General features: G+C 39.8%; 1 protein-coding gene across 1 annotated transcript; it reads right to left on the bottom strand.

Moving 5' to 3' along the window:
• Positions 1-1,335: 1,335 nt before the first annotated feature.
• ggt5a (gamma-glutamyltransferase 5a) lies at positions 1,336-14,468 on the bottom strand. Its single transcript, XM_086030884.1, has 12 exons — positions 14,220-14,468; positions 13,309-13,436; positions 13,133-13,222; positions 11,918-12,119; positions 11,431-11,591; positions 9,149-9,295; positions 7,627-7,754; positions 5,920-6,104; positions 5,749-5,840; positions 4,173-4,279; positions 2,862-2,972; positions 1,336-2,784 (listed from the first exon to the last, which is right to left on the bottom strand). The coding sequence occupies exons 1-12, from the start codon at positions 14,387-14,389 to the stop codon at positions 2,638-2,640; spliced, it is 1,668 nt and encodes a 555-aa protein (XP_085887010.1). The 5' UTR covers positions 14,390-14,468; the 3' UTR covers positions 1,336-2,637.
• Between the last annotated feature and the right edge of the window lie 2,530 nt (positions 14,469-16,998).

Below are 16,998 nucleotides of genomic sequence, written 5' to 3' on the forward strand. Positions count from 1 at the left end.
CGGAAGTAACGTGAGCCATTTGTTACGGCTTTTGTTTCCCGCAGCGGTTTATTTGAACATTTCTTTTTCTAAACGATCACAAGCCCCTGTAGTATTATAGCAACTTGTTGTACTAACAAGCAGAAGAAGTCGAGTGTGGCTTCAAAAGTTACATTTTGAACATGCATCCCGGATGAAGAGACAATGTTGTGATAATCGGTAAATTCCCAGCGCCTGCCTGGGGATGATGTACAAAGTAGGATTAGGCTGAGAATCTTCATTTGAAAGGATTTGCAAATTACCAGTAGCGTATTTATTTATTTTTTTAGTTTTTTCACAACATTCTAACTTGAGTAGGATTGGGGGTTTTAAGGACTGCATACTTTTTATTTTATTTTGACTTCATAAAAGCTACAAAGGCAGGTCAGGGTGGCCCACAGGCTGTACTTGTGAGCTATAAGTCTTAGACCTCTATTTTCGTAGACAGCGCTCAGCCTATTTTGGACTTTGGCAGACCATATTTCACAATTTCACTTCGACAGTTTGGTGGCTGAAAGTAGACTGCTGTGTCCGCCTTGCTGAATGAGTAGTGGCTCGCTGTGATTTTTTTTCCTCATTTAAGATCTAGGGAGTCACTAAGGGGACCTGTTTTGAAGACATGGTCAACATCAAGATGGCTGTACCGATGGAGCTGTGGAGATCCTTTCCTAATATTTCCAGGAGTGCATGAATCCATGGCAGGTAAAGCTCATTAGATTCTCGTGGAATTACTTCGAATGGGAAAACTTGTAGTCTGTAGTTGAAAAATACTGTAGCTTTTGTTATACCAGTCCTGGAGCTTTTCTGCCACAACTCCTATGAAGTCACAGCAATTTTACTAAAGGATTTGACCTTGGGTAACCTGTTATACTGATTATCTGGCTCCAGGTGCATCTTACTGAAGTACAAAAATGATAGCACAGCTACTCTAAAAAAAAAAATGCAGCACAGAATGGTCAAAATGACCTGAAGCACTTTTTACAACCATCGTGTATTAAAATGAATGTTACATGTACAAAAACAATATTAATGGTATTTACTGCATCAGCATGTTGTTGTTCACAATTTAATAGTAGCGCAATATGAGTATGACATCCAGCAATTCATGAACCGATATTGTAGATGGTACAGTAATTGATAATCCATTGAGAATGTATATTAAATAAAACTACTGCAAATGCAGAATCCTAAGAACATATTTGAGGACTATTTATTATTAAATTCATCAAAGAGTATCTTACTTGTAATAAATTAATACAATATTTGAAAAAGAACACATTTAATCAAATTTTATTTATATAGCACCTTTCACACATAAAAATGCAACTCAAAGTGCTGCACAATAAAAATATTAAAATACAACATAAAAGAAGACCCGCTCCCTCCTTCCCTCGCAATATACACAAAGACAGATATCCACAAGCACTCCTGCACTCACACACACACACGACCTGATGAACTGTAATAAAAAAAAGACACGGCAAGGCACAGAGAAACCATATGAGGAAAGAGTACCCAAGGGGAGCTCATCCACGCTGAGAGGAATGAAAGCCCATGGCCACGGGGAGCGCCACCGTCACAGAGACCCCAGGGCCACATTAACCGGGGCACACCCTACACATAGTGCAAGAAGGCCAGCCACACCTCCCAGCGCGGAGGCCCCACATGAGGAAACGCTGGAGCTACAAGCTAAAGAAAAAAAATAAAAACAATAAATCAAGCTAAAAGACAAAACAATAAAAAACGCTAAGAACTATAAAACAATAAGATTGGACAAAAATAGTCCAAAATAAAAAGAGTAAGTGCGATTATTTAAAAGCCATACTAAAAAAGGAATGTCTTGAGCCTCCCCTTAAAAATATCAACAGTCTCTGTCCCATCAGGAAGTCATCTGCTAAAGATCCCAATAAGATAAAACATAAAAGATAAAGAGTCAAATTAATTGCATGCATGTACAAAAACAAATTCTACATTTTGTGGATGTTGTGTTCAAATGCAATTTTTTTTTTTTTTTTAAATGCTAATGCTCGTTTATGCAGTTTCATGTTCAGGACATGATGGGAGCATTAATCTTTCATGCTGTACATTATTTGTTGTCTGCGCAGGTTTGTATCTCCCCTGATTTATGTCTATATTTTTAAATGTTCTTTTTGTGAACCATATCATACAATTGAAAATAAGTCAATAAAAAATGTGAAATTTGTTTTTATTGGAATTTGACAAAAATGTATCTAAATTGTAGCTGTAATACACTAATGTCCGATGGTAAAGTAGTTGTAAAAAATTATTTTATGCCACTTCTTACAGCAAAAAAAGTGTGCATTTGAAAATCCTCACAAATGAAACAATCAAGGGATAAATGTCTTGTAGCGTGATAATATCTGCTCATTACTAAGTCGAACAAGGCTTGCACGCAAAAGAACAGTTTGAGTGCCATGGCAAGAGAGGCACTAATCCCATCCAAATTATTTGATTTTTTTCTCTTCAAGATTAAATGTACTACATATTCTGTCTTAGTTTTGATGCGCTTACACGTAACAAGGTGGCATTCAACGGTAGGTTACATTAATTTAGCGCCACAAATCTTGCTTCCATATCCATGTTGACTGATGCAGAGCATCAGTAACCAGCTGGCTCACCCAATTTCCTTGAATCAGACACTGCACTGATACATCCATCCTCCTTCTCCACACCATTGATCACAGTAAACATCTTCTTGGCAGGTTTGTGTTTTTGTCCCAGAGCTTTCAGATCCTCAATTACATCCTGAAAGACAATGCAAAAAGATTTAGACGGGATAACAGCACGCGTTGTGCCCAAAAGAAATGAATTCAGTTCATTACCTTATCAAATTTGTCTTCAAACTGCACTGCATTTTCAGAGTCAACAAAAAGTACTGGAGTGGCAATCGCCTCCTTAAGGCTCTTTCCAAACCAAAGGTTGTTTATGATTGCCTGAAGGGAAACATAATTATACGTCTGCCAGCTGATACACTTGTGAACAGAGAACGTGTTCTGAAAACCGTGAGTTCTTTGCATCTTAAAGGGTCCATATCATGCAAAATCGGCTTCTTTTTTTTTTTTTTTTTCCTTTTAGCCATGTTAAAATGCACTCTTCTCACGTATCCGGAAAAGAGGCGCTATGAGCGGTCACCTCGGCGACGGACCATTCGGCAGCTGTTTGTCTGTGATCGTCATTTCTCAGAAGACTCCCAGGTGAACCTTGGCCAGTACCGAAGTGGATTGGCCGGGAGATTAAACATTAAAACTGTCTCAATTCCCACAATAAAAACTGCTAGAGAGGCCAAAGTTTTAAAGCGGAAGTCAACTCAAACATATTTTTTTCAAGAATATGTTCCCAGCAGGCCAACTAGTTGAAACACGGCATTCTGGTTAATTTTGCGTTTGTGGAATATAAGTTAAGTAGCAAAATGCAATCGTTTTTATCCATCTCTGGGGGCGGCCAAAATGGCTGACCTGTTTTCTGAATCTGAGCCGTGATTGGTCGTTGCGAGCAGTTGTGATGTCATTTTCAGTCGACAGAAGACAAAATGGCCGCCCCCGGAGATGTCTAAAAACGAGTGGATTAACACTTATTCCACAAACGCAATATTTATCAGAATGCCCTGTTTCAAGTAGTGGGCTTGCATAGAACATATTCCTGAAAAAAAAATGTTTGCGTTGACTTCCGCTTTAAGTAGATGCAACCGCCAGATAAATGATGACATAATACTAGCATTAATGCACTAACGTTAGCTTCATTGTCAAGCACGATATGTCAGACGTATTGTATAAAAAAAATAACTTACTTTTTACACACCTTACCAGGTGCACGGATGAATAATACATCAATGTTTTATAAAGATTGCCACTTGACTCTAAATCGAGGATGTAAGGCTCCACAATAATGTTTTGTGGGGGGTGAGCGTAGTAGCCGGCTTTGTGACTTCATAAAAGGGTTGCGGTAGACACACGGGGAGAGGCTGGGTTTCAGTGAACTGGGCATCTTACTTCCGGGTTCGCAAAATACCCACCAAAATAAGTCATATTGCATAAGAAATGAGATTGCTATTGTGCCAAAGGTAATACATAACTGTGGAACGATTCAAATAGCATGATTCAGACCCTTTAATGGCACTTAGCATGGACACGCACTGAGGACATTCCACTGGTGATCATACTGCCACCAGATGATCCAATAACCAGCACTTTTGACTTAGACTTGATCACAGTAGGAGCCATAGATGAAGGAGGCTGCTCCCCTGCAAACAAAACAAAAGCCTATACAGTTACTACTCAGCAGAGATGGGCATTTTACAAAAAATTTGCGGTCCGTTTATCGCCTTCCGCCTACAGCCGGGGGTACCTTTCTGCCGTCTGTTTAGCCGCCATTTAGTCCGGCCGAACCAAATAGTAATCGCCTAAAGGCCGGCCCGACTATCATTTTAAACGGGCTTCCGTTAGCGTTTCCGACTACCAACTTCGACAGACTTTAAGAAAAGAATAAATATTTGACAATACCACTCTTTTGATTCGCACAACAACAACAAGGGTTTAAAATTACATTCATCCACTATAGGATTGTACCTTTGGCTAAAATGCACTGCAGGATTCTAGTGAGGGTAAGACAATTTTTGGATAAAAATTACAACTTTAATCGTTGCACGTTATTTGAAACGAAAGACGAAAGACTAAATTGTATTTATTTGTATTTGTATTTCTTTTTTTTTTTTAAAGTATACAGGGACAGTGCATATTAATTAAACAGTTTCCCGTAAATATACCAGATTATAGCCAATGGCTAATTTGCATCTGTTGTCCCTGTGGCAGGTTGATGTTAGGATTAAAAAATAAATAAATAAAGCGTCTCCAATGGCACATATTTTTCAAATCACCGTAACTCATGAACCGTTTAAGATAGCAATGTAATACCAACGGATTCTGAAAGCAGAGAAGTGGAGCTTTCTGTCAATACCACGTACATTACGGTAGCTGACAATTTTATGCTTTCAGCTGATCAGAACCAGATCATTTTAGAAAACAAAAATGTATTAGATTTATCTTATTTCATTTTATTTTATTTTACTAAGGGCTACAAAGCAACAAAAGCGCGGAAGCGCGTGCATTTTGAAGCACACGCACTACGGTGCCTCTGAGAGACCACACGTCACAAGCCTACCAACAGTTTCTTCAGCAGAGGTGCAAGAAAATGTCATCACGACTTCTAGCATTCCCTCAAGTGAGCGAATCATGGCAGCCTCCTTTAGGGGAGGCACACCCTATGTAATATAATTAGAGATTACTTCACATACAATTACATAAAAATAATTACTTTGATGTGATAGAGCATATTTTTGTTGCACATTGCTGAAATGAATAGTGTGTTTTTAAAACGAAGAAGCATTGAAAAATCCAAACATTCTACACACTGTCACATTAAGAAAACGTTGATACGCTCTTCATTTCTGCTTAATACATTGCCAAGGTATCAGATCGGGACCGGTATTGGCAGATCCTCAAAATCAGGTGACTCTGACTTGGACTTGGGTGCAAAAAAATGTGATTGGGACATCCCTACACACAACCCTTAATACTCATATTCATGTCACCATCATCGGTTGGGCACAAACGCCATGTTTGCATGGAGGCCACATGACATTGATGCAAATCCTCACTGCTGGTTAGCTAAGGGTTAATAATTTACACGACAGAGTGATCCACTTGGGCCTACCTGCAATTAATCTGTCAACTCTTCCACAGAAGTCACTCAGTTGACTGTTGAGGATGACTCCGGTGCTTGGAGATAAGACTCTCGAGCCAAATCTGTAACGAAAACGAATACAGTAAGCTTTCACGTGTAGAGAGGAGACGCATCAGCTGAATTTTCCTGGGTAACACTGACATGTGGTTGATGCTGCTGGTGACAGAAACAGCAGATCCGTCCTGGGCCAGCACCGACACATGTGTGGTGCCCGTGCTGTCCAGATATGGCGTCATGTTGTAATACTGCGGATCGTGTGACATTTTGTCGTTGATTAAACTGCGGATGTAATCGCCGAAGCTGTCCTCTGTGAATTTCTTTGTCGGCTGTGAGAAAGACAACGTTGTGCATGTGTCACAAGAACCAAATTTAAAAAGGTGAAACTTGAAGCTCTGTTTATTCTTTTGTCTGCCCTCCGTTGTCCTCCATTGTCATTAGGCGACCTTTGTGAGGCTTGACCTCGGCACTGGAGAGTTTTTATTTGCCATGGCTTTTGATGAAACCCATCCTATTTTCACTGAGCCACGTGAGCTTTGGCTCAATAAGATGCCTATGTACCTCCACTCTTCATCCCCAAAAACTAGGATAGTGATCAAGAGACATGAACGTGTACAAATGCTGTCTTATTTTTTTAAAGTTTTTTTTTATTATTAATTGTAGACTTTACACACTCAGGATTTTGGAGCCGGTCACCGATCAGTGAGTTTAAAAAAAAACATTTTTAAACGATAACTGATCACCGATCCGGTTAGAAGATGGACCCAATCTACGCAATCTACTTAAACAACTTGTTTATTTACTGTCAAGTCACGGGGGACTGGGACTGAATCCCAAAATTTGCGTATAATTGATGCCCATTAAAATGCAGTGGGAAAAATTAATCAAAATTGAACCCAAAAAATTCTCCCAAAAACACTGATAAAAGTTCAGTCCACATAAAAAAAACATTTTTGAAGGGAAATCAACCCCCCAAAAAATCTTTGCAATATGTTTTATGCGCCTTCACTAGTCTAACCATGGCATGGATCATGTCTCGTGGAGGTAAGTCTCTGTTTCATTTTAATATCCACTTAACAGATAGGGTTAGTTGGCTCATTATTTTATTTATTGCATCACTCATGGCTATAAACCTTTACGAAGGTGTTTTGTGAAGATGTAGTAGCCTAGGGCAGACGTTTGCTTTTGTGGACATTTTGCACGATGGGGGCTTGACATGAACGCGGATTTTGAAATGCTTGGCTGTGTCGGCTTCATACTCTCAATAAATGCAAGTGTTAAATTAGTGATTTAATGTATGTTTTTAAGGGATGGTAAATGGACTGTCACCTGTATAGCGCTTTTCTACCTTTTTGGATAATTCAATTTGAACGATCGAAGCAGTGCCTGGGAACTCAAAAAAGCTGCGTTGTTTTTTTTTTTAACATCCTGTAAAGTTGTCATTTTAACACTACGAGGATTCCGCCCGACAACGAAGATATATACATTGATATATGCAGAGCTGGGAATTTAACAAAAAATTGAGAGTCAGTTATTTGTTATCCGTCTGCAGCGTGGGTATCCTTCCGTTGTCCGTCATTCGCCTTTTTTTCCAGGGGAAATAGTACTCGTCTATGGGCTGATCCACCTCTGATTTTAAACGGGCTTCCGTCAGCGTTTCTAAACTATTACAAAAAAAAAAGCTTACTGTCAGCTACACTCAGCGCTGAAAATGCGTCACCTGCTTTTCCCGTGAGGACACACTGCAACAATCATCGCCATTTTGGGGTGATTGTGTATTATGCACAGGATTTTACAGCAATAAAGATTAATTTTGTTTCATATTATGAAAAATTTCAGGTATGAACTTACTTCGGAACTGAACTCAAGATTGCGGTTATGTTTCTTTAATCCATTAGTAAACTTGAGAGCTTCAACATAGCGGTGATAAAACAATGTTTTTTGTTCACCTCTCAGGGATGCTGGAGTCAGGTCATATCCTATAGGAAAAAAATGAAAAATGAAATGCCTCCTCACACATCTATTCAGTTCAATCTCAATTGTCATTAGGCATAAAGCCTTACACTGGCATGCATACAGTATGATGCACAGTAGGAATGAGTCAGTATGTGATTTCAAAGTAAACTACACTGTGGGGGTTACTCCAGCAAGCAGGTTCAAGACGTTCCTCATCTAAACCAGAGTTCTTAGTCGACTTCTCCTGAACTGGAAAACTGTGACCATTCAGTTACAGAACAATTAAAAGGAATTACTTCAGTCAAGTCTGAGTACTCTCACATGCAGGGCCACAACCCAAAAACATCAATCGATCCCAGATATGTCGATTAACCCTGGAAACTGATAGAAACATTTCAAGTACAGTATTACTGTACTTGAGCTCTCTACATATTCGTATAACTGTTGTTGACCAATATTCCGCAGCTCCAAATGGTAAATGGATTTTTCACCTACAAGGTACTCAAAGCTCCTCAACACTGACTCCTCATTCACCTACTGATGGTGCAGCATCAGGAGGAACTGGGGGTTCAGTATCTTGCTCAAGGACACTTCAAATGGTCACAAGGGCCAAGGATCGACCCCACAACCTCTGGGTTGGGAGACAACCACTCTACCACGGCGGGTCTTGTGGAGAGCGCAAAACAGAGTCAAAGATTATCGTCGCACTTTGTGGACATCCCGAGCCATGACACGGCCAGTTACCACTACCAGGACAAGAAAAAAAGAGAGCAGGCTTGGAGAAGCGTGAGCGAGGAGCTTGTTACATCTGGTATGTTTTGACTTCCTTTCTTCCTTTAGTTTTTTATAGAAAAAAAATTGTGTGCTGTGGCAACCCCGACAGGAAAAGATGAAAATTTTTCTTACACCATTACAGTTAACAGGCATTTGACTGTGAGGGTGATTCTTCTCACTGGCAGACACACTGTTGCTTTTAGCAAATAAATAAATAAATTGCGCGATGTACAAAATCCACACCAATGTCAACGCAAATCCGTGTGCAAAATCAGCAATGTATCGCCGGAGAATATTATTCAGGTAAATAACTCATGAAAAACATTACTGTCCAATAAATCTGGGAATACCACCGTATCATTTTCAGTGTAGTTGTGCCTCAATATTGCAAAGAAACGAACAAGTCATGTCTGCTTGAGTTGGGAGGAGACTGGTAAGAAGTCAGGTTTTTGCACGCAAAACCTGCAAGCGAGCAGGTTAGGTTTACAGAGTCTGTTACCGCAGTGACCGTGTTGGAATTTCTCCCCCCCCTTCTCTTTGAAATTAATAGTTCAGGCTTTCCCTCATCTCAGGGTCAACTTCCTCCGAGTTTTCGCATAACCTACTAGCTGGAATACCGCTGTGGTCTGTGTGCTGAAGCAACCTTTCATGATGTTGAGGACCAGGCTAACGATGTCTCCACCTCCAGGGGGTGGAGCAATATACATCTGATATTCTCCCAGAGGAACAGTCCATGCATCGCTCACTGTTGCTCTGTAGGATACCAAGTCCTGCAATGTCAGTGACCCTCCTGGGCAAAAACGTGGGACAAACATGGGTTCTGTTACACAAACAGAACACAAAAGAGCTACACATGATCAAAACTTGGAATGGATCAAGGCAGCTCACCCTTCCACTTGGGAGGGATCGCTGTACTGCTTTAAAGGCAAATGAAGATCTCAAACTCAAAAGCAGACATCTCCATCTTTGTGAATTGAGCAAAATTTGTTTTGTTATTTCTAATTCCAGGTTAAAGATTTGAATTTGTATGTAAAGTATTGTAAATGAACATATATAAAGCAAGTAGGAGGCTATTTTGGTGAGAAATCTAGCTATTATTGAAATGGTCTTTCAAAGAAGTCCTTCATGTCATTTAATTTAAAAACCAGACAACCCTAGGAAAATAATTTTGTTCAAAAGTGAAACATTTTCACAAATTAAAATTACAGTGAAATGGCGACTAGCACATTTTTTTTTGTTAGTTTTAATTAGTTTTCATGGCAGCTTTATAAGTTTTTCTTAGTTTTAGTTTTTTCAAAAACACTAGATTTTTGTTGAGGTTTAGTTTTAGTATAAGTTTTTTTTTCAATTGTTGTACTTATGTGGAGGAAAAACTGTTTCAAAAACACCACCATATTGTGTGATATAAATCCAACAAAATATTATTTTAAAACATTTTGATAATACAGGGTACAGTTTAACAATCCACAGACATTGAATTTCAATAAGTGCAGTACATAAACTCCGCTTCTAAAATTAGATGAATGCATGCACCCTAATTAAATTAAGATAGGATGCCTCGTTTGCCAAGTTGCCAAGCCACAAGGCTTGAATTCCTGTGGAGAAGTATTAAAGCGGAAGTCAACCCAAACATATTTTTTTCAAGAATATGTTCTCAGCAGGCCCACTAGTTGAAACATGGCATTCTGATTAATTTTGCGTTTGTGAAATATAAGTTAAGTAGCAAAATGCACTCGTTTTTAAGCCTTCTCTGGGGGCGGCCACTTTGTCTTCTGTGGACTGAAAATGACATCACAACTGCTCGCAACGACCAATCACGGCTCAGATTCAGAAAACAGGTCAGCCGTGATTGGTCGTTGCGAGCAGTTGTGATGTCATTTTCAGTCCACAGAAGACAAAGTGGCCTCCCCCAGAGAGGGCTTAAAAACGAGTGCATTTGTGTTATTATGTTCCCAGCAGGCCCACTAGTTGAAACACGGCATTCTGATTAATTTTGCATTTGTGGAATATAAATTAAGCAGCAACACACATATAACGCCCAGACTGCTGTTTGACCTTCTCTTCTTCCGGCTAACTGCCGTGCAGCAATATCGAAATAAATACTAAAAATTTAAAATCAACCATAAAGGCTTATGTATTCAATTAATTGCCAAAGACGAAAACGAAGGACATTTTTGCTATCAGTTTTAATTAGTTTCAGAAACGTACGTTTCGAATGTAGTTTCATTTAGTTTTCATCTTATTGAAAGCATTTTTGTTTTTATTCCATTTCATTAACGAGAATGTTTTTTCAATTTTAGTTTTAGTTATTTCGTTAGTTTTCGTTAACTTAAATAGCCTTGGAGACAAGACACACTGACTGCAGGTAACTTTCTTGTTGCTGGTATCCCTCAGATCCTGTCGACCCACTTGATTACGGGTGCCAGTTTGATGGTATACCGCGATTATAAAAAAAGTCACAGTTTCAAAATCACGTAAAGTTTTCCTCACCTCTGCCGTTTTTGTTTTGTTTTGGTTTGGTTTTAGTCCTGCTTAATATGATTGGCTACTGCAGTCAGAATTATTGACGCCTGTTGTAAAGAAAACGGTTCATTAAAGCGGCTCTTTTTCAAGTGAATGATGAGCAGTCTCCCGATTGTGAGCTGCTATTTTTCTTCCACTTTGCTCTCACTGTTTTTCTACAAGGCGTTTGCAATTGATCCTTTATTTTCGACAACTTTGACGCAGCAGTTGTTTGGTTTTGCAAGTGGTGCAAATGCGCCTTTGAAAGACAGGTAGCATACTAGTATGCGTGGCTCTATATTTGTCTAAATTTTGTGTTTGAACTCTTGAACTATATTTCCTCATTCACAATGAACTTATTGTAAATGGCAGACATCATACATGGTTGGGAAACAGATCATGATTGAATTCATCTCACAATACCTGCCTCCTGTATGTCTCGGATTAAATCTTCCGCAATTTTTCCAGTGTAGAAAGCATCCGCTCCATGATTTGCAATTGTCTCCAATGTGTTGGCTAGCGTCTCAAATTTCACAAGATCTCCTGTTTTCAGCAGGTTTCCTTTTGTATCTGAGAACAGCTCACTAGAGGATAAATACAGTATAAGAATAGTACTCATTATACAGAGGCAAAGGATGTACACTTAGGTATGACTGCACAACCTATATATATACAATGGGAGCTGTTTCTAATATTTTGGCACCTTAATTAGCTAAATGAAAGGGACAAAGCACTCCAAAAACCTGCATTCAGTTATCACTTTACCTTTTGTGAAACTGGGACAGTAGAATTGGTAGTAATAATGGCTAGCTCAATGGTTAACATGTATTGTATTTCAAATAAAACTAGTCTTAACTGTAAAGAACATCAATGTAAGGGCAAAATTGATGGTGTTGGGGGGGTGTCCTACCGCAGTGGCCGCGACTCGTTGGTATCAATAATAGGCAGGTATTGACCAAGGATTTGTGGAATAGGAAACCCCCGTCTGGCCAGCTGAATGCTCGGCTGGAAGAGGGTTGCCCATGGCAATTTGCCATAAAGCCTGTGCGCTTGTTCATAACCGCGGAGTTCTCCTGGGATTCCAATCCACAGTCTACCTGGCTGGGGAGCGACTGAAATGCAATGCATAAAATAATCAGCCACAATGCTAGCTACGTATCAGTATCATGCTGTAAAGTGCTACACCACTGCAAACTACAACCATGATGAACATACAGTACATACTGTATATGTCTTATTTTATGGTGTTCCATGTTCATGTGTTGTCTTGCTTGTTAGGTTTTTGGTGCCAACTGGTCTTATCAGCCCCAGTTGCTTGTATACCAATCAGCTCTCTCATTCACTCGTGTCTTGTCCAGGTGTAGCTCGTTGTCTCATCCATTTCTTTGTATTTAAGGTCCCTGTCTTCTGCCAGTTTGTCGGTTCATTATTTTGTGGCTCTCATGTGTCCAAATGTCTGACCTTGATTACACTGAGCATGACAGCACTAGAGATTTTACATTGGATACATGCCTATGTGCAGGGATGGGCATTTTACCCTTTTTTGCTGGTACGTCCTCCATCCGCAACCTGGGTATCTATCCGCCCTCATCCCTGCATCATCATTCATCAAAATATCGTCCTCCGACCCTGTTCGTCCTCATCCATTTAGAATGCTTCCGTCCTTACATTCCAAAGCGCTTTAAAACGACGAGGACGAACGGGGACGGAGGCCAATTTTTTTTCGGAATAAGTACGGAGGGACGAGGATGGAAGGGTACCCATTTCGCGGACGGAGGACCTGTGGCTAAGACAAACTGTGGCAGGACCAGTTTTTCCCATCTTTATATCTAATTTCCAGGGGGGCAGGCAAACTACTTTGACAATTATTACAGCACATTTGATAATGTAAATAGTACTCTGTGGGCCGAATTAAAGAACATAGTACTTTGCTCGATCACCCCTGCTTTATGGAAAGCAGAGACACTCTAGAGAAAGGACTGGAAATTACTACATTAAGAACAGTTACGAGTAGTTACTGATGTGATAACCTAGAAAGCTATGGGCGTCTAGGTAAGAATCTGGTAGTAAAACAGTGCATCTATCGTTGGTGCAAGTGCGCAAGTGTTCAACAGAAGTGGAATACCTGACATAAACACGGAAGGACATGACTTCAAAATGTCAGCTTGAAACTTCTCAGGGACACGTTCTCTGGAATTGATGATTTTTACTTTTCCTTGGAAACAAAGAGACAAGAGTCGTTTTTCAGCTGTATCGGTTCAGAGTTGGAACATTAATGCGTGAGTGAACGTGACTTGGCACCGGTGCTGTCCATCACTGTGAATATGGCTCCGCCCCCAAGGCTCAAACTCTGAGGGTTCAGGAGGGAAGTGCAGAGCAGAGCAGCAATGGCGCCATCTACCGCTGAACCGCCTTTTTGAAGCATGTCCCTGAAAGATAATCACGCCACATTTACATGTTGATGTTGTTTAGTTTAGTTTATAATTTAGTTTAGTTTAATTTCGTTTTGTTAAAATTACAAAGGTTTTAAAACCATTTGTTAGGTTTAACACTATTGAACAGTTTATTTTTTAAAAAATAGGTTAAGAGCAGACAAAGCCCATTTCCTGAATCTGTCCCCTCTGTGACCCCCTCACTTTTAAAGCCATTAAAATGCTTCAATAATGTTTAACAACACGTTTTTCCGAGTTTCCCAACAGTCGGTGCACACCTGCAGACCCTCAATTACACAGATGGCAGATGAGAAACGTGCTGTGTGCTGGTTGTGGAAGGGCTGAAAAAAACTTTCAAGAGCCAATACTAATAACAATAATAATAATAATAATGATAATAATAATTATAATGATGATAACGATAATGATGATAATAACCTTTCTCTCCATGAGTTAAGCAATACTGTTACACCTTGGTAATGTTGCCAATCTATGACAAATTTATGTCTAAATTTAATATTAGGGCAATAATTTCCAGATAATATGGGTCATCTATTTGTTGACCCAGCCACTTAACATAACATCTTTCTAATTATCAATAAGGAATTGCAGCTGCAAGCTGCAATTGATTGCAAAATGTCTTACTTCTGAACAAGTAGTGTCCCCCACTTTTGAAATGATGGCTATGCCCCTGCCCTGAACGTCACAGTTAGCTCTGCCTGTGTGTCTGATTCTTGGTCACTCAGCCCCATTTTCAAAGTAAACAGAAATTCTACTTACCTTGCAATTCGTGAACATGTCCCAGTGTCTGCAGCGACTGCAGCATGAGAGAAGAAATCTTGTGGACACTTGCGCCTCCCAAGTTGATTGATGCACACAGACACGACAATCACGCAGAAGACCAGCATCAGTGCACAACATGCATACATTTGCCCCTTTGACCTGGCCATGGCTGCTATGTGCTCTCACCGCTCATTCAGGTTGCATCCAAAATGTGACTTATTTATTTATAAATGCAGGATGTGAAAAGTATGAAGATATGTGTCTGTGTGCTTGTATGAATGTGGCGGTAAACTCGTGATGTCAATAAAGCTCCAGAAAGTGGGCTGAGCTGGGCAATTAGGCTCCACCTCTGCTTGGCATGCAAGAGGGGGAGCAAAGGTTTTCAAAAGTGTTAAGCGAATTAATTAAACAAAAGAAAATGTTGAAATTTTTTTCAGAGCTAATGAAAAGTGTACAGTTAGCTGAGCTGCAGCTGATCTCTAATTACATGATAGATTATTATGGCTTGAAAGATAACAAATGTATTTCAAATATGGTTCATTTAATAAAAAAAGATGCTGCTGCCTAGATTGTCCTCCATTTGTGGACTGACCAACACAACCAACCTAGAAATGTAAACGGTAGTCTTTAAAAGCAGTAACTTTGAGGTGAAAGCCCAGTCAATTGTGTTCCCCGGCTGATAACGTTGCAGTCATTGGACTGTTAAAAGTGTGTCAGGCAGAAATGTTCACCAGGTTCTGTACTGGTCCCGATATTGTATCTCTGTTCCATGCTCATACTCATAAAAATCCACTGATACTACACACCGATACCATTCTACCAGTCTGATGTATACAGTACCTTTTAGGTAGGGGCCATGACAGATATGTGGTGACTCTTTTGGGCAGGGCTGCCCAAGTCCAGTCCTCAAGAGCCCCTATCCAGCCTGTTTTTTGTCCCTCCTCCAACACACCTGATTCAAATGATCAGCTCATCAGCAAGCTCTGCAGAAGCCTGATAATGATCTTGATCATTTGATTCAGGTGTGTTGGAGGAGGGAGACATCATATTTAGCCAACCGCAAATTATGCAGTGCTCGGATTGCGATGAAGGCGGCCGCCCCACGAGCCATCCGGCAAGCGCAGAGGTTCAAGCCCTGTTCAAGCTCCACATTGCTTGGCTCGAATTTGGCGCCCTCGTGAAGAAGTGATGGTTAAAAAAAGTATCACTTCGGTAGTCCTGTCACAGAAAAATCTGAATCAAACTTGCAAATTTACTGCACTTTTTACAGACAAAAATTACAAGAATTTTTTTTCCCCAAAAAATGCCTGTTCAACATAAAGTTATAGTTAAATATTTGGCTGTAGCTATTTTCCATGACTTCTAATTCCAAATTCAAATCATTGTTAAAAATAATGATAATGAAATACAGTGTCATCCATCCATTTTCTACCACTTATCTTAAGGGCCACAGGGAGCTGAAGCCTATCTCAACGGTGGACTGCACCCTGGACTGGTCGTCAGTCAATCAAAGGGCACACATTTCACATTACACACTATCACTGAGAGTGGGAAGTGAACCCTACACGGCCTACACTAAAGTCCTGCGATTGAACCACTAGACCATCTACCACTGTATGAGTATTGTACAGTATTTTATGTCTTTTTGAATGACACAATTTTTGTGCTTGATTTCCTTTGTTATTTTTGCCCTTTGATTTAGGCTTTTATTGATGTTATTCCATTTGATTAGTCTGTTAACCTCAACAATTATTGTGGAAAAGCACTTTTCTGAAACATCTTTCAACTTTAGCACGGTTGTAGCGACTTCCTGGAAGCAGACAACCAAGGACGATCGCCCACTGCTTTCCTCAAACAAAGCTTTGCGGCAAACACAAATGTTAAGGAGACCACCAAGGCATCATAAAGCTTTCATTTGCATATTCGGAATGAGTCACTTTAATTTGATTTTAAATTGTTTGGATACAGTGTTTCCCTTTGTGCTTTATTGATCCCTTTATTGCCAATGAAAATCAAATATTTGACCTTTCCCATATTCGTGTTTAGGGCTTAATAGGAATTTGTGAAGAACACAAACTATTTATGACCAGTTTTTAAGATGATCATATAATTATTATAGCCATGGATCTGAAGAAAAATGTTCAAGTGTCTTAAAAAGAAAATATGTGGTGTGGAATGTTATGTGGTACAAGAGATGACCTAATTACAGCATTATTAAGGTGTCATATGAACCTAAAAACCACTCTAGCTAAAGTGCTCTAATAGAAGGCTTTTTTTGTGGGGGGGGGGGGGGGGATTCTTCATGCCCAAGTACACAACATACATATGCAACAATAAACATTTTGATTGACTAGCCTCTGTTTGTAATCATGTCCTGTTTTGTGATGTACAAAACATTACCAAGAGGAACAATTAACTGGCGCCACAATGGCTTTGTGTGGCACTGAGTCCACTGATGTGGTGAACTGCAGACAACATCAACATGTGGTCTGTCTTCCGCCACTATTATAAAACATCATCATGGGTAGTGAAGTTTACAGCTGTTTTCAAATCGATGGACGAGCCATGAGACATACGGAAGGGGGGGTGTCTGTCATTTGAATGAAACAGTTGGGGTCGGATATGGCAACGCTTCCCTTTCAGAATAAAAGTACTCCTTGAAAAGTATATCAAGTGATTGGGTGAGAATGTGTGCACAGTACATATATATATATATATATGTGTGTGTGTGTGTGTATTTGTTACGAAATAAATTTCAGGGTACGAAAGGTAAAAG

Source organism: Filicampus tigris, chromosome 5 (genome assembly GCF_054856515.1).
Source record: "Filicampus tigris isolate MCC_2025a chromosome 5, RoL_Ftig_1.0, whole genome shotgun sequence".
NCBI classification, from domain to species: Eukaryota; Metazoa; Chordata; class Actinopteri; order Syngnathiformes; family Syngnathidae; genus Filicampus; species Filicampus tigris.